This window comes from Anoplopoma fimbria, chromosome 20 (assembly GCF_027596085.1).
Source record: "Anoplopoma fimbria isolate UVic2021 breed Golden Eagle Sablefish chromosome 20, Afim_UVic_2022, whole genome shotgun sequence".
NCBI lineage: Eukaryota > Metazoa > Chordata > Actinopteri > Perciformes > Anoplopomatidae > Anoplopoma > Anoplopoma fimbria.
This window is the reverse complement of record NC_072468.1, coordinates 11,736,514-11,754,918: the sequence shown is the minus strand read 5'-3', so window position 1 is coordinate 11,754,918 and position 18,405 is coordinate 11,736,514. Positions and strand designations below refer to the sequence as shown.

The following is an 18,405-nucleotide window of genomic DNA, read 5'->3' as shown; positions in this document are numbered from 1 at the left end:
TTTAGTAACAACTATAGTGCAAAATGAAGTGTTCGCTTTTTATAATCAATTTTGAGGACTTTATGTGTATCACGATATATGATTTCATTATATGATTCCACTGAAAGATGATAAATTATAACATTGAATTATTCGCCCAGCCCTAAATGCATATTACTTTATAATGCAGATTATGATAGTAGTGTGATCTGCAAACATGTTAAGTACAATACCTTCCTCTTAAAACATTTGTAGATCTTCTTCTCTGGACATGGGAGAACATCTTATTTGCTGTTAACAGTGGAATAGTGTGACACCATTAGTAAGGCTGTGCATCGCCTCACCCATGAATCAAAAAGCAGCTCCATAGCACTAATAGAGGTCTTAAAAACCCCTTAGGGAACCTTTAAGCCAGGTATGTGACATCATGTGGGTCAGGTCCACGTCTTGGACGCTTTGCTGCGGCACAACTCACTATTTTGCAACACTATCTCCCGTCTGATCCAACATTGTCTCAGGGTCCTGACCTCGCAGCAACTAAAACACGAGCTGAACACAATCCTTTAAAGTTAGGTAATGCGCCGCAGATCCGTGTTGACCATCCCTTGGGCTTGGAATAAGAGATCCTGTTGGTTTGAGCCTGTTGTCTGGTCTTTATTACTCAGCTCATATGGAGCTTAAAGAGATGACTGGTTGCACCCAGCCCATGGCCCGAATTCCTAAAAGCATACCATCACCATCATTATATTAGCTCCATTGACTTACAGTGAAAGTAAGACCATCTTGGCGCTCAGATCATGGTTTCAGCCGGCTTCCGGAGAGGCTTAGGTAGTTAAGTTGCCAATAGAGGCTGAACAAGTTTGCAAAGAATGACGAATGTAACATAATCCCTAAAATCTGGAACACTGGAGTCTAAACAAATAACCGTAACTCTTAAGAAATGATGCAGTTTTTGGTATAAAGCACCACTGGATAGGAGTGGGCTGGGACTGGAACTGTCACCAGCCTGTCACCAGCGATCACATTGTTTGATGTTTATTCAACAGTTTCTTGAGGGGCACTCTTTGAGTTACGGCTTTGAAATTGAGAGGTTGCAATGTGATTTGGAGGACCAAATGGATAGATAAGTGATTGAAAGGATTTGTATGGCTATCTCCGTGTGTAGCTCTGAGTGTACTTACGGGAGCATTGACAGTATATAGCTTTGAGGAAGCAGAGTTAAACAGAAAAAAGGAGATGGTGAAAAGAAGAAAGACAAAGAAAAGGAAGACATGACTGAAGCATAAGTTTGTGGTCAGCTTGTATTTAGCAAATTGTCCTCTCTATCCCTCCCCATGCCAGTGAGTGATGCTTGGTTGGAGGGAGGACTCATAGACTCATAGGATAAAGGTTGATAATCACCTTCCAACAGTGGAACTCCTTTGATGTGGGTTGTTGTTGTTTCTGTGGGGCTCTCTGCCTGGACGCATCCCCCTCAAGCAGCTGCGCACCGGGGCGGCCGGCTTTAAGAGCACAGAGGGCGAGACGTATCGAGGCGGAGTGTCCTGAAGGAGACACAAACAAACTGGACTGGATGTACAAAACTGGACACGTTCAGGAAAGTGAAATACTTTAGAACTGGTGCTCGAGCCACGTTTCTGTCCAATTGGCCAAACGTTACATTCAAATTTTTTAAATTTGACATGGGGTTTAGTGGGCATGCATATGTCCTTCGTGTTGAGACTGTGAATATATAGACACATCATGCTGCACCACTTATTACCGACTGTAGCAGGAACTACCACAGAGGATGTTTTGGTGTTCATATGTCTCTCAGTCTCTGGGGCCGATTTCGTCACAGCACAACTTTACAGGGGTGTAGTAGGATGTAGCTAAGGGGTAACCCTATGGCCCGATTTGGCGTGGCAGCTGGTGTGATGCCATCACAAGATGGTCTCTAGTATTGCAATTGAAGATGAAAGTTAGTCTGTGCTATTTTTTTTTTACAGATGCCCAAAATATTCAACCAATATTGAAACATAGTAAGTGGTTTTTTTTCTTGTATACCTACCTACCAACCAAGCTGCACTCATTTCTTGTTGGACACACACACAAGTGCAGCAGTGCGAGATGCAGGTGCCTCCTAGCACCAGTGACCGGTGTTATTGTAGTGGGCAGCTCCCTGCACAGCTGAGATAGTGTGTGTAGACACAACAGCGAAGATGAAAGCAGGTTGGAGAGAGACGGTGTAAACTCCAAGGGGCATGGTAGCAGTTAAGAGGGAGGTATGGTGCTGTCATACGTTATGTTTCATCCTTTAGCCATACAAGTCATTAGCCTTGAGGGGAAATAGTACCCAGGGCGTAGCGAAGGGCCCAGATGGATGGCCCCGTATCAGAATGCCAGCCGCTTTGCGTACAATTTATTGTTCTTACCGAGAGGGGCTTAGTGGTGTAGCTGCTTGGATGAAGACAAATATAGGTCTATGACTTTGACCCCCTGTGTTTGAGAAATGAGCGTTCAACTTGTTCTGTAGGGTACTCTCATTCTCTTTCTGTCTTTTTTCTACCTTCTCCCTCTTTCTCTCTCTCCTCCACTCCCCCTCCCCGTCCTCTCCAGTTCCCCAGGCCTCAGGCAGTTGTGTTCATTAACCCTGGATGTAATTATTTTTGTTTTAGTCTCATATTGCTGACATTTCAACTCAGGGGCTCCTCAATCAGGATTAACCCAAACCGCAAGAAATCACACTTCACAGCCTTTTCTTACAGCAGCGCTTGTTGCCTCCAATTTCAGTCAAATTAAAGGTTTATTTTATTTGGTCGTTTTTTTTCCCCACTTGGGCCGGTGTACCGTGAGAAAACAAACCAGGCTGCTCGCCCTTTGATTTGCTGCTTGCTAGTGGCTGTCTCGCTCTCTCACTCCCTTGGTAGGCACAAAGCAGACCTCTGTGCAGCCAGTGGTGCTAAAGATGGAGATCACACAGGTGGTAGCAGTACGACCATCTGCCATGAAGGAAACCTCTCATATATATATTTGCTAAGTATGCAACATATAGGTGTAACAGCCATGCTTGTACTGTGATGTTTAGGATTAGTTAGCGCTTTCTGAAATTCATCTTTAAAACACAGCAATCAAAGTATTATCACAAAAATATTTTTTTCCATCGGATTTTGTGCTAACCATGATCAAATTTATGTAGGTAGGCGTTCTTGCCATCTTGTTTTTTTTTCAACCAGATGAGACACGAGAGGGTGGAGTACAACCAAGCACTGAATAAGACATTTAAATGCAACTACAATGTTACAATTAACTTTCATGTGAAGCCTAGACGAGAACACAGACAACTCCCAGACCGGACAACGCCGTGGTAGACGCCTGTCAATCACAAGCTAGCCCCGCCCTAAAGTATTCCCTGCTTTATTCTGTTTGACTCTCAATGGACCATCATTTACTAAGTGAACAACATGCTGTATTGAAGCTACTTGAAACTAGAGATTGAGACCATAAACTCATGTTTACAATGTTTACTGAGGGAATAAATCAAGAGAGAAGTAGAGTCATTTTCTCATAGACTTCTATACAACCAGATGAGTCACCCCCTGATGGACAGTAGAGAGAATGCAGCTTTAAGGCACTTCTGTGTTGACTTTACTTTGCATACCTGAAGGTTGCTGCCTTTTTATTAGCTTAAAACTATATAAGTGTCGCAATGTATGATGTAAACACAGCAGACTTAAAGTAACAATCTAGTGTATACATGCTCGGCCCTCTCAACGTTTCCCTCTCTTTGCCTTGGGGGCCTTAGGGGCCACAGGAACCCTCAACTCGTCTTCCTGCCCCCGGGGGCACTTAGTCTCAACACAGTAGTAATAAACTCTCATCACTCTGAGTCAGGGGTGTGCGTACGTCAGTCTGTTACTGCAAACGTGTGTGTTTGTGTGTGCGTGTACGGCAGCAGCAGCAGCAGTAGTCACAGGCCAAGCAGTAGTTGTAAAATCTCATCACTTTTAGTGGTCCTCCGGGGGTCCTGGACTCCTCTCGCTGTGTGTGGTTTGACCTGCCACGCCCCCCCCCCCAGCCCCCCACATGCCCACTTAGATAAACAGGCAGTAAACACAGGCAGTCCTAGCACCACTCTCTTCCCCTCGCAGCATATACAAGAGCCGCAGATGAAAGGACTGGTTCCCGACGCTAATAGCCACTAGAGATCCCCCCCTTCCTCTGTCTCATAATTAAAAGTTCAGCCACCATGTTCATAAAGCTTCTAAGAATAGTAGAATAAACATCTTAGATCACCGGTAAGTCTCATGCACTACCTTCCCCTAAACTTGAAATGGAAGCTGTTCCCAGATCAGCCCCCTTACCTCTGTTTGGTGGGTTAAATAAGTGCCAGCTTTAAGAGTGCTGTGTGAATGAAAACCAAAGCCATGACACCATGATATATACAGGCCCTGGTTACATTTCTTTTTATTAGCTTATCAGGCCTGCAAGCATATCTGAAAATGAGCATATAACTGACGCGAGGCCACGAGGTTGGCCATATGAAGCTGTTAGTGATTATTTTGTTTCGGGGGGGGGGGGGGGGCTCTTGCTACAACATGGTTTCTGATATCTCAGGCTGTTTTTCTTGTTAGTCTCGGTCCGAGGAGTGAACGTGTGGTGTGGATTGGAACCAAAGAGCAGGGCTACATTCTTCCACCGCGTGGGGGTTTACGTCATGCCACTGCACACATTATTGACCAACTATGGTTCAGAGACGGATATTTCCTGCTCTAGCTGCTGTTGCCGGTGGAGGTGGACGGTGCCAATTCATTATCACCACACTGAAGTATGCATCACCCATAGTGAATGCCATGCTGAAATAGTGTATTTTGAAGATTATTTCTAAGGTTAATTATGATAAGCAATACTCCGGGTCAAATGGCTTTTTTCTCCAGCGAGTCTCCTGCTCCCCCATTACATTCCTTTGAATGGCGTGGGCCATTTAAAAACAGTTTTCTGAGTCTAGACAGAAAACTATTTTATCAAGTTTAAGATTTTTTTTCGGATCACCTTGGGATTTGTCTCTGCCGCCATGGCCAAACATGTCATCTCATCGGTGGACAGAAAAAGGATGGGGAGATGGATTGTTGGCGAGCCAGGCTCTTTTTGCTGCTTTCACCGTCTGCCATGTCTCAGCGCTGCATGTATAAGGAATGGTGCAGTGGTGTTAGGAGATAAACGACAGAGTGTGCAATGTGTCTTTATGTCTTCTTATGAACATTTTCATGACTATGCAACTTTTAAACCCACTAGTCATTTTTATTGGACAGCAAGAGGGAGACAACCTTACCGCAAGGGGGTCTTCGTCCCTCTAGATATAGCCTGTGTCCTGATGATAACTCTCAGATTAGAGCTGGAAGGATAAGTGCGGCCTCTCTGGCAGCTGCAGCTGCTGCTGCTGCTCCTCCACCTTCAAAGGCTTCTCGTCCTTCCTCCCTATCCCCATATATCTCTCCTGCCCTCTCTCCTCTCTCCTCCCGTCATTTCCTCTCCTCGTCCCGTCCCCTCCCTTGTTCTTCTTTTCGTCCCTATCGCCTATCCCATCTCTCCCTCTCCTCCCCATCTGTCCTGTTAGTGCAATAAGCCAAGTCTTGGGAGCGGTTTCAAGTGTGTTTAGAGTAGCTGACTCACTGCTGCTTTTGTGCCATGGTTTGTTAATGCAGAGGGCAGCTGATAGCAGTCTGGACGTCCTGCGTTGCAGGTGGCCCACGCAGTTCTCAGTGTGTGTGTGTGTGTGTGTATGTCGGTGATGTGTGACTGCATTAAATACAGCTCTGATGGGTATAAACACCTCTTCCTTTATCATTAGTGTGCGTCTTGGTTTTGGTAGGACGTTACTCATGTCCTCACGCACACTGATGATAAAGGAAGAGGTGTTTATACCCACCTCTTGGGCCTTTACTCTGCTGTCATTGAGGAGCGTTCAAACCATGGCTTCATTCAACAGTTACTAATGACAGGCCAGAGATGAAGAGGAGCTCTTCCTCTGAACCTGCAGGACAAACACACATTGACAGAGATAATGTCCTTGGTGAGCTATTTTTGAATTTGTCACACAAAGTTTCATGCAAGAGTAAGGGTTTTGGGGTTAACACACCAGTGAAAGAGTATTAAGCCCCCACCCCCACACCGTCTGTCCTAATCCAGCCAAAAAAAAGGGCGCGCTGTATCAGTTTAGCCATGACCTTACTCTTACACGAGTCAGAATCTAAATCAGCCTCATGCAATCTTCCTCTCTACTATGTCTTGGCGTATGTTTTCTCCATCTGCTATCTTCTTCTAATGACCCCCTCCCTGCATAAGGACATCCAAGCCAATCAGAGCTAGTGTTTCACTGCGCTCGACACCCCTTCCATTCCTCTCCATCCCTTCGTCCCCAGCGTCGCAGCTGAAGCAGCTCATCCTGAAACCATTAGGCCAAATTGCTAAATGGTTCAAATGTGCAACCACTTAAGGCTTTGTCTTTAAGAGGAGTAATCTTCAATCTACTGTGGCGAGTAAGACGAGGATGAGGTGGATGGAGGGAGCGGGAAGCGAGAAGGAATCACGTACTGTGGACTGAAATTGAGGTAGAGATAGATAGCAAGAGAAGAGATATTACCTATTTTATAAAAACATTACCCCACATTTCTCTCTCTTTTTCCATAACTTGTATTTGATATTCTGCTGTTGGTTTGCAGAGAGAGTACAGAGTCAAATTCATGTGAATGTGAGAGGCCGACACAGTCGTAGTTATCGAGGTTAATGGAGAGTAAAAACTCACACAGTATTAATGTTATGTGTAGTAATACTATATACAATATGATACTTGAGAGACCAACCGCACTACCAGAGTTGGCAAACATGCTGCTTTGTTCCCTCTATGAAAACACCCCTTTAAAACTACAATTAATTGCTTAAATTACATTAATTTTATTACTCTCACTAGTTATAAGAACATACTAATTCCCTCTATTGATCCTGGAGACTTTTACAAGAACTTTTCTCAACACTTCCAAGGTTGTCCAAGGAAGAAATCCTCTGGTGTACAGGAAATTATGCTCGCCCCCCCATTTTCTGGCAGCAGCAGCTACGTTTTCTTTGGAACAAATATAAGAACCCGGTAGCTAACTTGAGCAGTAACGAACTGAACATCCAGGGGAAAAAACATTGTAAAGCTGGCTACGCTCTTTTATTGGTCTCTGAGGAGCACAGTGCAAAAATGCCTCATCAGTGAGCGCTTATCACCTACGGCATGGCCAAAGTTGGAAGAGTATTTTGAATTAACTTCATTCACGGACCAAACAGACAAGTTGCTTGACAGAGATACTCCCTGAATAACAGCCAGAGTGGTAGACAGATAGATACAGTGCATAAACAGACCAAAGGAAAGAATCCATTGCATATTGCCGTGGAAACGTCAAATCCTTCTGTACAGCAGTCCCTGCTTCCTGAGTGACCCCAAGTCTCAGCCAGAGGACTTTGATCTGTCACTGAGATCATTACTGAGTCTACCAAGCTGACAAAAGACTGAGAGAACAGAGATTCAGAGAGGTGCAGAGACTCGAAGGTAATTAAAGACAGGATCTCGTCCTCAGTTCTCCCGCGTGCTCTCCAGAAGGCTGAGGTGCTGTGGAGAGAGCCGGCGGGGACGACTGGATAAGACGGGGTTGGACGACCACCATGTGGATGTTTGGTTGCAAAAACACAGCTGGATCATGGAGCAGATCAGTTTCTGGATAGAGACAGGGAAGAGGAGAGACGACTACAGATGTCATGATATTTGGGAGAAGTCATAAAAATAAGAATAGATTGTAAAACACAATCAGCAAGAGATATGAGTGAAGGTAGGGGAGATGTAAAAATACCTTCACACAGCAGGAGGTCTTTTTTTCATGCTTTCATCATGATTATTTTGATATATATATATATATATATATACATATATATATATATACAGCGGTAAAATAAGTATTGAACACGTCCATTTTTCTCTAAATATATTTCTAAAGGTGCTATTGACATGAAATTTTCACCAGATGTTGGTAACAACCCAAGTAATCCATACATACAAACAAAACAAAACAAATAAGTTCAGAAATTAAGTTATGGTTGAGTCGCACCTATGTTAACAAAAAAAACCACACAGAGGCTTCGTGGTCCAGACCAAGACAGCAAACTTTATTACTCCTTTCAACCTTGACAAAGGCAGCGCAGACCAGGTCCACTCCCTTCTTGACATGTAACATTCACAGGCGAGTATTTCGTATTTCGGTGTAGTTTATTCGTCCCACCCCCGATGTGTAAAGGCATAAATGATGAAAAAGAAAACACACATAGTATAGAATCATTTAATTTTCATGCAACCACAGCACATCCCTTGTGCCAAGAAGTAATAACGGGATGTCATTTTTATGGGCCATAATGGATTGATGTTTAACAAACATTTTAGAACCTCCAAAACATATTTTGAAATGCTGTGCACTTATATTGGATCAGTTCTGGGAATCCACATCAAATACAGCCGGAGTTTCCAAAGTGACCCAGAGAGAAAAACAATAAAAAGAGGAATGGAAGCTCCTTGCTCACAAAGAGTGAATATTTCAAACTTTAATGAGGTCAAACAATAATAGAAGAACCTTCCTATAGTGTCAACATAAGATGATTGTAAATAGAAATGCAGATAGGCAGGCAGGGCACTTAAAGCATCTGCATGAGCATCATGGGATACTACATAACAGACCTACATCTATATGACCAAGTGTTCCCTGTTTGTTTTAATGGCATGACTTCTATATGGTCATTTCAAGCCTTAAGCATATATGAAATATAATTGCATTAAATAAACCTCAATTTTTTCCATTTGCATTAGGGCTTTTGCATTTGCTACAATGAAATTAATATGAAATGCTTGGAAGGAACCCCAGCTAATGACAGACATTAACTGGCTTGGCTCCCCCTTTCCCCGTGACAAACTGAGAGAACTCAGCTTGAACTGTAGAGAAAGCCCATGAGCCAGCTGACTGATAGCAGCGATAAGGAGTTTTCAAGGTAACTATGCAAAACCGAATCTGTCTGTGGGAAAGCAGCAGCAGAAGCAGAAGTCTGTTTATTTTAATGAGCTCAGAAGTGTCTCTCCTGTTTCTCTTACATTACACTGGGGCTCTTTTTGGAGTTCACACAGTGCACTGTACGCCCGTGATGGATACGGTAATGATACATTAATGCAATCAGGACAGAGTCTGTTTTGTCTCCCATTAAGAAGGCCAGCTATCTCGCTGACAAGGGCCAGGTCACATTTGGTCGTGACTTTAAGCGTTTTCCCTTCGGTGTGATTTGGAGCGAATGAGACAGAAAGAGAGCGTTTCTGCGGGCATATCGGAGAAACGGCGTAGGGGAGAGAGGATAGGAAGACAGATAACTGCTGGGATAGTCCACATCAGGGCTGCTTGGGTTTCAGCAGAGGCACGGTCTGGTTGTCTTTTCAACACCAGGAGAAGTGATGCAGATTTATGAAGGTGAGGAATCAACTAGAAGGGAGATATGTTTGGCTGCTGAGCCTCTCATCAACATATGGAGCACGGCAGAGCTGCTGTTCTGCTGTTTCCAACCCCTCATCTGGCTTCACTACTGGTCTACAGTACATGCTAGGGATGTGCACTCATTGTCAAGTATTAAGTGTGTGTCAGAAAATGCCCGATGAAGCCTATTGTTGGCAGCGAATGCTCTCTGTATTTCGCAGTATGCGGTTTGTGGTTTCTGTGACGATTCTCCCGAGCTGGCCCACCTGAAGTGATGCATTTACGTCAACCAGCAAGAGCTACAGGTGGAAGGAAGAGATGACAGACTGTAGTGATGGAGCAGCAGCCAGGAGTATTGCAGAAGCTTATGGCTGAAAGTCCTAAGAAGAGTGCAAGAAAAGTTTCTTGATTGAAAGCTCAAGATAAAGAAGAAACTCCGGGTTTGGAGGAAAACTTTAAGTAAACAACCAGGGATGGATGGTGACGACAAACACAGATGACCATTTTCCTCGCTGAAAGTAGAGGAAGGGACTGAGGGCAGTCAAGTAATGTTGCATTACTGCTCTTGTCAGGTTGGCATATGTAAAATTATTTTCAAGTGAAGACTTGAAGAGAGCGCTTCTGGGAGCAGCGGAAATGCAGGCGCACGCCATAAGCTCACACGTTCGTGTTTTAGTATTTGCTCTTGCGGCCAGAGAGGGGGGGGACTAAAGTTGGACACTGCAGGTTTAAGAAAAAGATGTAGAATTTGTTCCTGTTATTGACAAAAGCAAAAAATATCAACAAGAGGCACTCGTTCAAATGAATTCAAAAGGTGACCTTTCTTTGGCTGTGCTGGACTTAGTCCAGATCGTACTCAGTCTGAAGATCAGTGAAATCCCCCTAATCAAATATCTCTTTTTATAGTACCTATGTTCAAATAACAACATGCACACATTACCCATACATATACAACGTAACGTGTTGCTACTGACAACAACGCTGCAGTAATGGTCAGTGCTTTTGTCTGGACTAGAACAGCAACCATGAGTCATCACAACCCCAGCAGATGGGAAAGAAGGAGCCTCTGTCCTGATGGTAGTCAGGGGGCCGGATGTCCCTCTGTGGACGAGATGCAGCACCACGCTATACTACTCCATACATAATCATCCTCACACACAGTTGTTGGAGTTACGTAGCGGATGCATGTGTATGTACATGGATCTTTCAACATGCATGTCATGTAGGCGCGCACGCGCACGCACGCACGCACGCACGCACGCACTCGCATGCTTCTGCTGCTTATCCAGACTTGGCTGTGTGTGATGGATCCGGTTCACAGGACTTTGCTTGTATGGAGACTTACTGTAGTCATCCCATGAATCACACAGATCCATGGCCAAATTGTGAGGCCTAGTCACTTATCATGTAGATTAGGAAAATGACTTTAAAAAAACAAATACTTTCTCATCATCCGCTATTTTATATGTTCTCTGTGTTTATGTTCTTTAATCTGTCTTCTCTTTTCTCTCTCTCTCTCTCTCTCTAAATGTGTGTCTATGATTCTGTCTTGCAGTGTGTTTTTTAGGTGTTTCTCTGCTTCTGTCACTCCATCCCTCTCTACGTCTGCCTTTTCACCAGCTGAATCACTCTCCAGCTCTCTTCCTGCCGATTACTGTTACAGTACCCATAGCCGTAGTCAACCTTTACGAGGTGGGCCCAGCCTGTCAGCTGCAGGCTACCGCAGTTGGGCCGTGTTTGAAAGACGTACACACACACACACACACACACACACACACACACACACACACACACACACACACACACACACACACACACACACACACACTCGCACGCATGCTTATATTCTCTTAAAAACCCATGCATGCAGAGACGAACATTACCGGCATCCAGAGAGTCGCACATCCCGGAGTGAGAACAGGCCTTCTGTAGTTCCTCGATCTGTTTCCAGTCAAAACCTGTCCGTGTCCTTCCTGAGCCCCTGGGCTCCTGTGGGCAGCATTTCCCCCGGGGCCACTGGGTCACTGCACGGCAGGGGCAACAGCAGCGTGTGTGTGTGTGTGTAACTGTCTGTTCACTGTCCTACTCACACACACAAATGGATGCAAATAGAAAGACGTTCACAAAGACTCACACACACTGTTCCCTCCCACCCACCCACATACAGCTGAGCAAATTTTTTCAGCAGTGTCAACAGCTCTCATACACATAAATGCATGGACCGACACACACACACACACCAGCAGAACACCTGTCGGGCCGCGCGCCTTGCTCCAGGACACCTTCGAGTCATGAGCTCATCGGAAAAGCAATTAAAGGCAGCGCAGGCTGTGCACGCTGGCGTAATGTTTTGTTTTGCTACTTGGCTTCAAAATTAACCAAACCTGTCAGAAGTCATCTGGCTGACGCGGGGCCGGGCTATATTTATTTATTTTCTGTTGGAGGAGCTGGACGCGGGGTCCCAGCGCTGCCTCGTGTCCAACAATGAAGCGATTCTGAAGGGGGGGCGATTAGCTGGGTTGAACATGAATCCCCCCCCTCCCCCTCCCTCTCCGTCTACCTGGAGGGGGGTGGATGGTGAGCTCTCCCTTCTCTCTTTGGCTGCCTGTAACGCTGAAGGTGGGGTCATGGCCCCTGTAGTCGGGAGGTTGTGCCCCCTCTAACCCCAATCAGGGCTCTGGTCTCCTCTGATGGGACTCGGTGTTTGAACTCGCGCTGACCTCACCGCTCCCTCTTTATTGAATTTCATGCTCTCACTGGCTGAACAAAAGCAGATTTTTTGCATTCAAAAATGTATAAACGACGTAGCTGGATAAAAAAGACAACATGAGGACAGAAAGACGTGTGGCTGATGGATTACTGGGGCTGTTGGCCTAGACTGGACGAGACAGACAGAGGAACATAGACAGTACTTAGAGGTGTCTATGTTCCTCTGTCTGGTCTAACACTCTATACTGTATCCTCAGGCTGTGAGTCACACATGTAAAAACACCAGCAGCCCCGTGCTCTCTTTTAACTCTACTGGTCTTGAGAAAGAAAAACACCTTTGACATTAATAGGTCCACTGTGAGTGAGTCAAGGTGAGTGTGTCTTCACAGATGCCTCTGTGAAGACCACGAAACTGAGACAGTTTTCTGGTGTTTTCTCAGGGAATCATTTCGGAAGTAAGAAAAACACCTCTGTTATCATTGTCATCACTTTCTGTAATTACCCTCATGCCACCTGGCTGGAGAACAGAAAAGCAACAGCCAGCCTGCCGCCGAGGTCACGAGGGGCGCTTCACGCCGCCCCACGCTTCAAACGAGGCGTCACACTCCGGCTGTTGTGTCAACAACAGCGATGGAACAAGGAAAACACGGCGTGGACAGTTAAGCCTCAGGTCTTCAAAGCCTTGTTAGCCAGGTCTCAACACACTTTGTTTCTGTCACTGTCAAACTGGTAGACAGAGAGGGAGAAAAAAAAGAGTGTTGGCTCTGTTAATTTCAGAGAGAGAGGGCTTTTTGAGTGGTGTTGTGATTTATCAAAATGGTCACGGCTGTCATTGGCAGAAGCCAAACAGACGTGACATGCGGCCACAGGAAGATGACAGCTGCTGGCGCTTTAAACGCTGCTGATACAACGCCAGTTGCTTCAGCTGGTTATTTCAGCGACCAGCTTACTACACACTCAGAAGACAGCTCCGTTGAACTGATGACAAAAACAATTTTATCACTGTGGAAACTTGCATGTGTGAGTAACGAGGCTTTCTGAAGAGGTTCTAGCACTGCAGAGCATCCTCCACCAAAACAGCTGGTGTCAGCACAGTGAGTCTGCATCGACTTTAACACATAATGATGCTGTGCAGCCCGCTCTGGTTGACAGACTTATCTCCAATTAGGCATTTTATATACTTTCATTTGCTCATTTATCTCTGTAATAACTGTTAAATAAGCAACCCATCTACTCAGTAATATGATTTATTGTGCCATGACTCATTTCTGCTGAGCGTGATTTGTCGTGCTCAGTGCAATCCTGTCGACCACAGTTTTGAGTCAGTCGATTTATCGAATACATCTTCGCCGCTCAGCCCCATTTCCTGGCCCTTTTGGGTCCCACACTGCTCACGCTGTTCTGGGCCATTATGAAAACCACTTGAAGCCGGGGGTGCGGTGCTGCAGCCACAGCCAAAGCCTATTAAGCAGCCACACTGTGGTATAGGAGTTCAAGCCACAGGGCTGGGGTTGTGATTCCCTGGTCATGAGGAGGAGGAGGGTGGATGCAGGATGAAGAGGAAGGGTGGAGGTATGGTAGCAGGAAAAAGGGTAAAGAGGGATGAGAGAGAATGAAAGTTAGTGAGGAAGGACGGACGAAGGAGAGTTGTAAGGGTACAGGAGGTGTTTTAGGATGGAATTGTTGCTAGGTATACACGGATAGAGAAATAGTGAAGTGACGGAAAGAAAAGAAAAGGTGAAAGATAGATGAAGCGATAAAGGAAGAAACATGAGTTGGTTTGACTTGATCCAATGAGAAAGTTTCCCCACAGAAAGGATTCTGTGCCAGCAACAACCCATAGCTGAGGATTGAAGTGCACCTGGTAAATAATGATCAGACACACAAACACTAGTACTGATGCAGGCATACACTACAGTGTATTACATCATGCTGTACTGTGAATGCAAACACAGCACAGGCTTTATACATTACACACACATATTTGACAGTACTGACACACACACACACAGGCTCACAGGCCACAAATCACTGAACGTTGTAAAAGTGGAGCAAATTGGAGCAGTTTTATTTGCATTGTTCACAGGGAATAATGGAGGAGGGAGCAACTCCTGCCAAGCTGGAGAGCTAACAAAATGTGTGTGTGTGTGTGTGTGTGTGTGTGTGTGTGTGTGTGTGTGTGTGTGTGTGTGTGTGTGTGTGTGTGTGTGTGTGTGTGTGTGTGTGTGTGTGTGTGTGTGTGTGTGTGTGTGTGTGTGTGTGTGTGTGTGTGTGTTCAGGGAGAGTTTATAATTGTGCTTTGTCCACGCTCCGGAGACATTAAAACGTTAGGCCAAGCAACAAGCAATCAGGCTTCGAAGGAAGGCGAATTGTACACTCACACACACACATTTGCACGTTCACGCTTACACACTCGCAGCTTTGCCCCGGGGCCTGAAACAGAAGACCGGGGTCTTTTCCAAAGCTCCATTAAAACAGCCCAAAGTCCCGCTAGAGCTGAAACATCCTCCTATCGTCATGCCGGGACATTCCACGGCACGCCAGAGACCCCAGCGCTAATCCCACCGGCATGGGAGTCATTATTGATAGGATCCTAATGCATTACCTCAGGGCCCCGCTTATTGTTGGTTTGAGATTATTATTTAAGAGTAAACCAAAACCAAGAGAAGGTCTCCAGTTTCATAGAAATTCATCAAAAGAAAATGTTATTCTTGGCTTATAGCGCTTTGAACGGCGCAGTTGAAACAAACTGTGCTCCCTTTGGCGCGCTCCGACGAGCAGCCTCCATACCCGCCAGCAGGTCATCGGGGCGCGCGGCAGAGGAACAACCTCACGCTCAATCTGAGCAGATCTTCCCTAAGTCACTTTCACTCGTTGGTTATTACCTTACATTGATCTCAGTGATCCGTATCGATGGGCCTCCTGCTCTGCAAAAACAGGAGCAAACCGTGTTGGAACATTTTCATCTATGTGATTTCAGATAGTTTCCACTTCCTTCTTTGCATTTCTTGATGTGGATCCTATTGAATTAGTTGAGTTGGTCACTGAAGTATAGTATTGTCTACGATTCTGGTGATTTTGTGAAGCCAAGACGTACAGTACTGCCATTTCTATTATAGTTTACATTTTTTATGGAAACAAATGGCCCATTCATCCCTGGTTTCTGATCTTTGTGGGCAGAGTTGCATTATTATATCCTATGTGTCTTTGTTTTTTGTCCAGGTGCGGTCCTGCTGGTCAGTGTCCAGGGCATAGCTGTCAACGTGGACCCAGTTTTCTGCACGTGGCTGCTGTACCAACCTCACAGAGGGAGCGGCAGGCAGCAGGTACCCGATCCCACCGTCTGCCTGGGCCTTTTATTGTGGTCAACATTTAAACATGTTCTACTTCAGATGATTCACACTTGTACATGTCATCTGTATTAATAGAGAAGCTGCAGCACAAGAGCCTGAAGGGAACGTAACTGTCTCCCTCCCTCCCTCCCTCCCTCCCCTCTTATTCCCTGCTACCTTTTTTTCCATGAGCTCTGCTCCCTGTCTTCCATCCCCTCTCTCTCTATTTATTTGACAGGGGTCATGGTGATGGTTATGGACATTGAATGTCTCTGTGCCCACACACACACACACACACACACACACACACACACACACACACACACACACACACACACACACACACACACACACATACACATGCTCCGTTCCATTGCCTGGGATATAGCACAGGTTCACCCCATAAAGGCACATAAATATATATATAGTACATTAAAGTATCATATTGTAATACTTAAGTTTTTTTTTTTGTTTAACAAGTTGTTCTGTTTCATGCCTCCTGCAGTTTGGAAGGGCTGTCAGCGTGTGTGTGTGTGTGTGTGTGTGTGTGTGTGTGTGTGTGTGTGTGTGTGTGTGTGTGTGTGTGTGGTGTGTGTGTGACAGACAAAGAGAGAGGGAGTTAATTGCACTAACTCTGGAGGTTATTGCTGTACGGGGGTAAACAGATGTTATGAGTTGAACTGCAGCCAGTGTGAGTGATACACAACAGTGTGTGTGTGTGTGTGTGTGTGTGTGTGTGTGTGTGTGTGTGTGGACCTGCTGTTTATGTGTGTGTGGACCTGCTGTTTATGTGTATGTGTGTTTCTGTGAGCTCAGCTGCCTGTCAGGGCCACTCCTCAAGGCCTGGCCCGGTGTAGACCTTCAGCTGAAGGCCACACAGCAGCCTGTGAAGGACAAGGGGGGAGAGGACGTGGAATGGTAGGGTCAGGATGGCAGGGAATGACGCCAAAGGAGGACAGACGGACGAGGGGACGTGCGTGTCCCATGTGAAAAGAGGAATGAGAAGGGCTTTAGGGGAGGGGAGGTGGGGGGAAAACACACATGAAAAGGTGATGGGAGGGAGAAAGAGAAGACGAGTGTGAGACAGAAGCGGCGTCACAAACATGGACTCCAACAGGAGATGTGTGATAGAGGGGAAGAGGACAGGTATGAGAGGAGAGCTGAGAAGAAACAACACAGAATATGAAAGTAAGCACAGGACATCATGGAATGAGGTGCAGAGAATGGAGAGGGCGGTTGCATTTAAAAAGTCAAGTAAAACTATCAGAGTGAGCAGACTCACAGGCCACAAATCCGAGAGGTAGAAGGAGATGGTTGGTGAAGCGGGTAATGAAGAGAAAGGGAATATGAGAGGAAAAAAAAAAAGAAGGTTGAGAAGCAAACAGGCATTTGCCTTGGCTGTTTTCAGCGTGTGTGTGTGTGTGTGTGTGTGTGTGTGTGTGTGTGTGTGTGTGTGTGTGTGTGTGTGTGTGTGTGTGTGTGTGTGTGTGTGTGTGTGTGTGTGTGTGTGTGTGTGTGTGTGTGTGTGTGTGTGTGTGTGTGTGTGTGGGTGGCAGAAGGAGTTAGCTCATACTCTGTCATCCATCAGGAATGAGCGATGGTCATCGGGTAAGGTACCTGCTTTTAGCAAAGAGAATTGAAATATTTTCCATGAAGTGTACAAACTAAATGTGTTTTTTTACCTTTGAGCATTCTTCCCCAACCAACAGTCACATGGTTTGTTTTTCTCTACAGTACTTTACTGTCATGTATACCCCCTAAATCAGTGTTTTATTATGTACTGCATGCTATGCATACAGTCCACCCAGTCACAACAGGTCAACTGTTTCCTCCTTACCTTTCACAATAAAATTTGTATTTGTATTTGGAATTGTCTTTCTAATACGAGTATTTCATGATTGAGGGACTGCTCTCAACATGGTTCAGTGGCTGAACTGGCAGCTAGCAGCTAACAGAGCTGACATTGTTTACCAGGGGGGGACTCCGCTACATCTTCACACAGCAAATAGTCTTCTGCTGCTATACTTATGCTCTGAATCCCGTAAATAGAAACTTTAACAGAATGTGGTTCTCAACTCAAACGTGACTTTGTGCCTCAAAAACCTCAGATGGATTTTAGCGTCAAATCACACTCAGTAGTTTTCATATACTAATGTAATTTAGGGGGCCCATTTTTAATATTACTGTAACCAGCCTTTGGGTCCCGACCCAGTCACTGAAAAACTGAGTGTGTGTGTGTGTGTGTGTGTGTGTGTGTGTGTGTGTGTGTGTGTGTGTGTGTGTGTGTGTGTGTGTGTGTGTGTGTGTGTGTGTGTGTGTGTGTGTGTGTGTGTGTGTGTGTGTACTGTGTGTTTACTCAGGCTGCAGTACATCATTGGCCTTCAGCCGTGTGCAGCTGCATCATAGCCTATCGCTGCCGCTGGCTGATGCTAATGGGGTTTCCTTATTTCAGACCAACCTTCCACTCTTCTGTCTTTAAGCCACCTCACTGCCAGCCAGTGTGTGTGTTTGTGCGTGTGTGTGTGTGTATTTGGCCTGCCAGCGGCATGGGAGACTGCTCAAAAAAAACACAGAGCTGTCACTAGTCCTTGTTGGTCTTGGAAGCCTCTGTTGTGTTCCACCGCATTTTTCTCTTTCTCATTCTCTCTGCCTCCCTTTTCTGTCTTGTGTTGCATTGCATTATGCTTTGGGTCTCCTGTTCAAAAGCTGTCTAAACTTATCACCAGGTCATGGCGAACGATGCAGAACAATGTTTGAATAATTTGCATTATTACACCTGATAACTCTGTTTATATTTTTCAACACAGATATATTTAATTGTGATAAAATCAAACCGCATATTTCCGATGCCATGGCCATGGTCT

General features: G+C 45.4%; 1 protein-coding gene across 1 annotated transcript in view; it reads left to right on the top strand.

Annotated features, from left to right (window-relative positions):
* The window catches only part of LOC129110086 (intermembrane lipid transfer protein VPS13B-like), a 328,960-nt gene that overhangs the window by 117,094 nt on the left and 193,461 nt on the right, over window positions 1–18,405 (top strand). The window contains 1 exon segment of the mRNA XM_054622236.1: window positions 15,432–15,535. Coding sequence (XP_054478211.1) covers window positions 15,432–15,535 — 104 coding nt within the window.